Raw genomic sequence first — 7386 nt, 5'->3', positions numbered from 1 at the left:
GGAGTGGTTAGCGAGTGCTTCATGAAGAACATGTTTGTCCACGGCCTTCTCGACGGCGAAGGTACCCCTCTTTTTCCGGCCACTCATGGTGACGGCGAGATGGAGCGATGGGACTCGACAGTCTATCCATCCCCCCCATTCACTCCGCGTTACATTCCGCCAGCTCACATCGCCCGTACTCGTCCTGCTGTACCTCCCTTGGTGTTTTACTGGCTCAAGGAAGGCGGCCGTCCACTCGGGCGCGGAGTCTGCAGCGAACGCAAGGCGTATTCCCCGCCGGCGCCCATTGTGGCGGTTCATGAAGTGTCAAGCGTCCCTGCAGTTGATGACCCAGATCGAAAGAAGGCCGATATAATTGCGTCTTTGTTTGACGACTACACGGAGGCAGAGAACCTGCCTCAGCCGACGGTAGATCTTGGTCTAGTTCCGCCTGAAGACAGATCTTACGTCGGCCTGGATGGTTCCAGTTCAGCTTTCGGGACACCTTGCAGAAACAGCCCGCTGGTAGCACCTCGGGCACAACAATGCGTCCAGAGCAAGGATACCAGCTTTACTGGGACGTCTCTCTGTCATCTCCGCGCGCGGCATCTTGGTAGTAACTCTGACCTGACTGACGATCAGGCGGCTGCCGCCGAAGTGCTGGGGGAGCAAGTGGATCATCCGGCAAAGCAAACAGAGACGAGTGGGCCAAACGAGCCACACGAAATTGCCAGCAGTAAGCCAGTCGCTATGCAACCAGTGGCCAACGAAAGGCAAGACACCCGCGGCCCACTCAAGTCACCGTCCGAACCCAGCACGTCCACGCTTGATGTTGTTTCAGGAGATGGGAATGCTGAAACGGAGGCGTCGTTCTTATCCTCTTCAGCTGCTGCAGACATGACACAAACCTCTGCTGGTGCTGCTCTGCCAGCATCCTTCATGAAAGCCGCACAACGCGGTCCGGAAGACACATCGACTGCATCCCGTGTAGCATACCAGTCTGGATCCGCAACGGCAGCGAATGGCTCCACAAGCTTCGATGGCTCAGTATTTAAGTCGTCTTTGACTCACTCCGGCAGCTCGCTGTTGATCACCGATCCCGCAAGGCTGGCCTCGCGTCAACAACGGGCGCAGCCTGTGCCAGCTGATTTCAAACGGCGAGTATCGCGAAGGTCACAGAGTTCAGGCCGAGCAGAACGTCCCCGTACTCCTGATGCCAACGAGAGCGGCGCGTCACCGGGCGTGAACGCACCTGCCGTCAGGCTGGAGTCCGTAGAGGTGCAGACGATTGCGTGTGGAGCTGCCGAGCCAGCAAGGGCCGAGTTCGGTAGCTTCGAGGGAGTCCGAGGTCCTTCCTGCGCTCCTAAAAGTGTGGAAGAAGTTCAGCGCGTGACTTCGATTGCAGGGAAGTTGGAAGTTTGCACCGCCGCTTCCCTTGGGAGAGTAAAAAGTAAAGAAGCAGAATCATCTCGGACAGGACGCATGGGTGCTGCTAAAGAGGCATGGGGAGTCGAAGCAAGACCCGCTAACGCTGAAGCTCCAGAGCGTCTGGCGGTGGAGTCAGCGGAGTCGTCGTCGGTTTGCGGAGGGGCACCATCGCGTGGTGTTGTCGAAAGTCCGCATCTCGTTGGATCCCGTACCTCCGTGAAGTCGGAGGAAGGGATTTGTGTGTCACTTGGCAACGGGACTGAACTGGTTCCTGGCCAGGCCGAATGTGAGGATTCTACATCGCATGTAGAGTCGCTGAAGACCGGGCTCAGCTTACGGGATGCAGCGCGTCCAACCGTCGTCGGAAACACAGCGAAGGCTGTCGAGTGTATACACTATAAGGGAGAGCGGAGTGAATGCTTAGGAAAGTCGCCCGTGATGCAGGGAGGATCTCCTCCGGGGGGCAGTTCACCGCAGCCAGGCCCGGGCGACCGAAGTGGTGAGGCTGCGGAGGTGAGAGACAGCAACCAGGGACTCCCGCTGGACGCTGTAGATGTCTCGGGGATGATGTTCTCCTCACGGGGCGGAGAGGCAGTGGGTCCGTGCGAAGAAGGCTCTTCAAGTGTACTCGCGGACGGAACTCAGAAGAGCGACGGTGAAACTACAAAACGCCACCACAGTCCGCTGTCCGACGCTGAGCCTCAGTCCGCCCGCCTTCTTGATTCATTCGCAGCTTACGTCGCAGAGCCTAGGGAGACTGCCTCAAAGGCCGTCGCTGCGCTGGATGCATTGCTTGTAGATTGCCAAGCGCGGACTCCGGCATCTGAAGAGCCAGGGCCGCACGCCAGAACTCCAGAATCCAGGATATCTCGGTCGGAGTCATTTGTTGCACAGCGCGTCAAGTGTTTCGAGCGTATGGCTACCCTCAAAGTGTCCGGACGCCAGGTAGGGGCAACGGAGAGCGGGGCAGATGCTAGCAAAGCGCTCTTTCGTACTGTGGCGAAGCTACAGGGGTCATCGAAGACGTTTGGATTTCGTCGGGCCACCGCAGCAACAGCGCAGAGGAACAATGGGCAACAGGTCAAGGAAGCGCATTCTAGGGAGGAGGAAGATCCGAAAAGCCAGGGAATGGGGGAAGAATCAGTTCCGTCAGCTCAGTCGGCAGTTCCTGCATTGCCGGACCTCGTGGTGTTGCCTGGTGGTCAGAGGCCGAGGTCGTCTGATGCCCGTAAGGCAAGCGGAAATAGCCCGACAGTCGCGAAAAAAGCGAACGGCCGAGACATGAGCCGGTGTCATAAGTCGGTAACGGTGGGGACGGCAGCGGTCAACACTGTAGGACACCGTTCTCCCAGGCAGTCGACGTCAGCGTACCCCTGCCGCATCGTGGCGGTGCCTCGGGCTGCCAAACATACGGATAGTCGTAGGCCTCAGTCCAGGGCTTCGGACGGGACACGGGGAAAATCACCTTGGCGGATGCATCCAGTGAAAGCCAAAGACGTATCAGCCACCAAAGAACTGGGCCAGGGGGCAGATGGAAAGCACCTCCTTCCCAAGCAGGAGGCCGCGCACTCAGATCCAGCTTTGCGAGCAGAGAGGAGCCTACTGCGTTGCAAGACTGCTGCCTCTTCTACGGCTCCACAGGAAGAGAGGCCTGATAGCCTGTGCGCCCCGCCGCCCGAAACGGTCATGCTCCGCACAGCTGGGGACGGCGACGCGCCGCCAGGCGCGCATCTTAAGCCTGCGGGGAGACGAGGACAAGAGCAGCAAGCAACTCCTGAGCACCGTACTACCGGTGGGAAGGCCTTTCCCTCGAAAGACTCCGAAAAAGCGACAACTCGTAGGCCGCTCGGGAGGAATGGTGTGGCGGGTCCTGATTATGCAGAGGAGCAGCGGCAGGGAGTCGTCCCACCGTCGCAGACCCGCCAAGAAAAAGGAAAGGAACAGTTGTGCCAGGCACTTGGTGGAAGGCGCGGCATGCGGCGTTCGCCAGCACGTTTGGCATCTGTGAAGGTGACTGCGGACACCGAACCATCTCGTTCTGTTGTGGCGCCCGGCCTCGCTGGGCTGGTTGATGGGACCACGGCGCCAAGTGGGGGAACACGACCGGATCGACAGAGTAAAGTTCAGTGCAGGTACGGGCCCAGGGAGGCTGTTACTCGCAACAGAGCGGTCGGGGCCGTGGGGCGCCCGGCAGGAGAATGTCCCTCACCAGGACCCCCTCGAGCAAGTTGCCCGAGCGCGCGCAAGCGTGTGGCATCCACAGAATCAAAGCGCAACGTGGGAGAAAATCGAGAAGTAGAACGAACAGAGAACCTGGACGTCGGTCGCCTGCCCCTCGAGCCAACTGGTAGCACAAAATCAAGCGACTCCAGCAATCAGAGCAAGATTTTGGGCTCAGACATGGCAGCGCAGGCATCTCGCAGTTTTCGCTGTCGGGTACTGCTGACTGGGCGAAGTCCTGGCATACAGAAAAACGCCCACAGGGACGAAACTCAGTCTGGAAATTTTCGGAGGTCTGCAAGCACACATCCTCCGCTTTCACGTGGCGCACGGCTGAACGGACAGTGTAGGGGACGGTCACCTGCCAGATCGGTCACCCGCCTACCCGACATGGCGCACTCGTCGCCGGATGTGACGCAGGCCGTGAGAGATATTGTATCGCCTTCTGCCGTCCGCAAGACTCTGGAGACGAAGGTGAGTGATTAGCGACACCCAGCGATACCAGTTGGTGATTGTTAATAACTGTATGTCACAGGCCTTCCGGATGTGCTGGAGGTCATGTGAAGGCGCCCCAGCGTCTCCACTGGGTCTGTAGCAGGTGTGTCACATTCGCACCGTCTGGGTCCCCAGTAGCTTGCCAAGTGAATGCTCGTTGTCATATACTTTTGCGGCAGGTCATTAGAGGCCAGAGCGTAAGTTTGGCGCGGTTAACACTTTCACCGGGCAGGTAGCAGCTGCTTCCCTGGCGTGACAATCCACGGTCCGACACTGTGTTTGCTTTCAGGCTGTCCTTGTGCAGTCCTGGTGGAGAGCGGAACAGGTGCGTCTCTGGCTTCGGTCTTCAGCGTGTCTGCGGGAATCAGTAGCGCATTTGTCTCTCTCATCCGCTGATGCGACTCCGTCGCTTGAGTACGGGCCTGTTCGTGGAGCTGAGTCTCGCTTGTCGGCCAGCAACGCTGGCCTGTCTTCGGGGGCCCCGGATAACACGTGGCCGTCCTCCTGCGGTGTCCAAGATGTCTTTTCTGGTTCCCCTCAGGGCATTAACGGAGAAGCCGTTCTCCAAGTTCATGGTGTAGGAGGTGAAGGGCTAAGTGTGGGTCTTCGAGATCACGAGTCAATGACGGCTGCAGCTGTAGTAGCTGCTGTCTTCAATAAGCGAAGCTCCCTCTGATACGCTTGTCCGTCTTCACCAGGTAGTGCGCCCAGCCGTGAACGAGAAGCGCAGCAGGGTGGTTGTGATGGTTCCAAGACAGTGAAGATTGTATAACTCTCTGAGGCCTTTGTCGTGACAGGGTGCCTCTAGCAGGGTGACGAACCAGTCTGTGGCACCGGCATAATTTTCCGGCTTTTCAGCTGCTCTGACTTCGTAAAGAGGCCGGAGCGGTAGGGTGTCGCGTTGCTATCTTTCCGTAACGACAGAGCGGGAAAAGAGGTGCTGACCGAGTCATAATCTGCAAAGCGCAGACTGCGGGCCGGAGGGGTGCCTGCGGAGCACAGACTCCCGCCGGGAAGGGTGCTTGAGAGCAGCAGAAAAGGGTGCTTACGAATTATAGATTCCAGGCTAAAGGGACTGTTAGGAACCGCAGACTCCAGACGGGGGGGGCTTCTTACGAAGCATGCACTCCGGGCGGAAGAAGTGCTGGTACAGCAGAGACTTCAAGTGACAGAGGTACGTATCTAGCACAGCCTCCAGGAGAGGGGGGTAGCCAGTGGACAATTGCTGTCAGCCTCTCAGCAAAAGGACGAGATTGAGTTGTGAAGTGTCGTAACACTTGACGAAGTTACTCGGTGGACTGCAGGCGTGGCTTCGGAGTTCAAGGGTGGCAGAAAGGCTTGTCGGAGTACGCGAAAAGTTGTGCTGAAAGGACAGAGATGCTGAGTCCGTTCTGAGTGCCCTAACGTGCGTTGCTCGTTATTCGCTTGCAGAACGATGGCAACCTAACTGTCCGTTTTCTTCGGGGTCTTTGGGTCACGCTGTTGTGGACTGACGAACAGATCCAGACCGGTGGCTGGAATCATGCTGCCGCACATTTGTCTTAGGTCCTTTGTTGAGCCGTTCGACAGCGAACGGAAATGTGGATGTTTTTCTTTCGCTGGGAGAGAGCGTGCTGTGCGGCATGCGGGGAGCCACAGCAAAGAAGGGACTGAACGCTAGTTGACTCAGATGTCCCCCTGTAAGGTAGCCTGTCACCACCGTTGTAACGCTGTCGACCGCATGGAGGCTTTTTTTGCACATTAAGTATGTATGTATGTATCGTGACACGCGGGAGAGGAGAGAGGCACCTTGACAAGCCAGCTTGTTCTGCTGCCGCTCTGCGACAACCGTTGGAATCGCTTTAGCACTCCCTGTAACATGGTGCCAGAATTAGGGACGGCCCCGGCCAGCGCGCCGGGGACCGCGTTGTTTTCCTCATGGTGGAATTCATCTTTTCGGTTGCCCGTTTTTTTGTAGTGTTGCCGCAACATGATGAGAGTGAAGACTAGGGCCGCTGGTCCGTATTGTCTAACTGAGTTATCATGTTGGTCTTATGGAAGTGTCCATCTGATTCTTGTGTTACTGACGGGCGAATTCAGTTCTTGTCTTATTTGGCCTGCCAGGTTGATTGTTGTCTTATCTTGTCTTCAACGCATCGACGTGGTTCTGTACTAGTCACGACGAACCTTCATAAGAATGGGAGTGCCCTAACTGTGGTGAACTCTCTATCCCCTTCATGCTGTCGGGATGTGCACTTGCTGTCGTGTCCCTTGAATTTCGCGAACGTGCTTTAGTGGGAGCCGACTTGTACTGCTGCGGTCATAAAGGTTCTGCGCTGGCTCAGCGGTATATCTTGAACTGAAAAGTCGAGCAAAAGATTTGCTTTCAGTTTCACTGTACCTGAGTGATCTCCACGTACGCCGCTCGGTTCTTGCGAAAGTGTCGCTCATTGCGCAGAATAACACCATTCATAGCAGGTGAAGTACTCGACTCAGTTGAGCTTCTGTCCGAATTCGCCGATGCCGAAGCTCGTTTAGACAAAGGAGACTGGTGCTGAGGTCACCTCCAGTCGCCTTCCGACACACGCGATCGCACGCTCTTCTGTTTATGGTGTTCATAGCAGCTTTTGTGATACCTCAGCTAAAGGGTGCTCGCTTAAGTAACGTCGTACTGTAGACTGTATGAGGACTGCCAGTGCGCACAACCCGAAGACACCGTTTTGGGTGGCGTGATACGCCGGAGTGGCGCAGGCGGTAGCTGATGCGGTACCTGGATTCGATGCTTAGACAAAAAAGAAAAACACTTTCACCGCAGGACAGGAAAAAGGTTGCAGACGTGGGATAGAGAGCACATGTTCCCGAACTGTCTGAAGACGGGTTTCATTTGGGTTAGTAGCGAAGTCCTGGCGTGAGGCCAGCTCGCCAGGTTCGGACCGGCTCCGCGGTAGCCGCCCCACTGGGTGAAGCTACGGCCATCAATGCTGTGTGCGCGGAGGGCCCATGGTGACCGACGACTGCTGCAGCATGGCACGTGCCGAGTTGCCTGCGGACAAAAAAGGAAGTGTGTCGTACTTGGTGCCATCTGTCGGCTTCAATCGCGTGCTTCACGCAGTTTTCTCCTAACTGGTCAGGTGGAGTGCCTTCGCTGGGCTCCGGCTTCGCAAGGGTTCTCGTGCAAGAATAGAGCTGTTAGGCGTTGGCCTACCGGTGATAACTGTAATGGACGCCGCAATATCTTAACAAGTTTATATCTGTCTTGTCACCGAAGCACAACACGTGTCACAG

The 7386-nt window shown here is 56.9% G+C and overlaps 1 protein-coding gene across 1 annotated transcript; it reads left to right on the top strand.

Annotated features, from left to right (window-relative positions):
• The first annotated feature begins 3 nt into the window (after nt 1-3).
• CSUI_001601 (proteophosphoglycan related) lies at nt 4-6422 on the top strand. The gene is made up of 2 exons (XM_068061806.1): nt 4-4101; nt 4412-6422. The coding sequence occupies exons 1-2, from the start codon at nt 22-24 to the stop codon at nt 4796-4798; spliced, it is 4467 nt and encodes a 1488-aa protein (XP_067926218.1). The 5' UTR covers nt 4-21; the 3' UTR covers nt 4799-6422.
• The last annotated feature ends 964 nt before the right edge of the window (nt 6423-7386 follow it).

Source organism: Cystoisospora suis, assembly GCF_002600585.1.
Source record: "Cystoisospora suis strain Wien I chromosome Unknown contig_645, whole genome shotgun sequence".
Taxonomy (NCBI): Eukaryota; Apicomplexa; class Conoidasida; order Eucoccidiorida; family Sarcocystidae; genus Cystoisospora; species Cystoisospora suis.
This window is presented reverse-complemented; position numbering and strand designations above follow the sequence as displayed.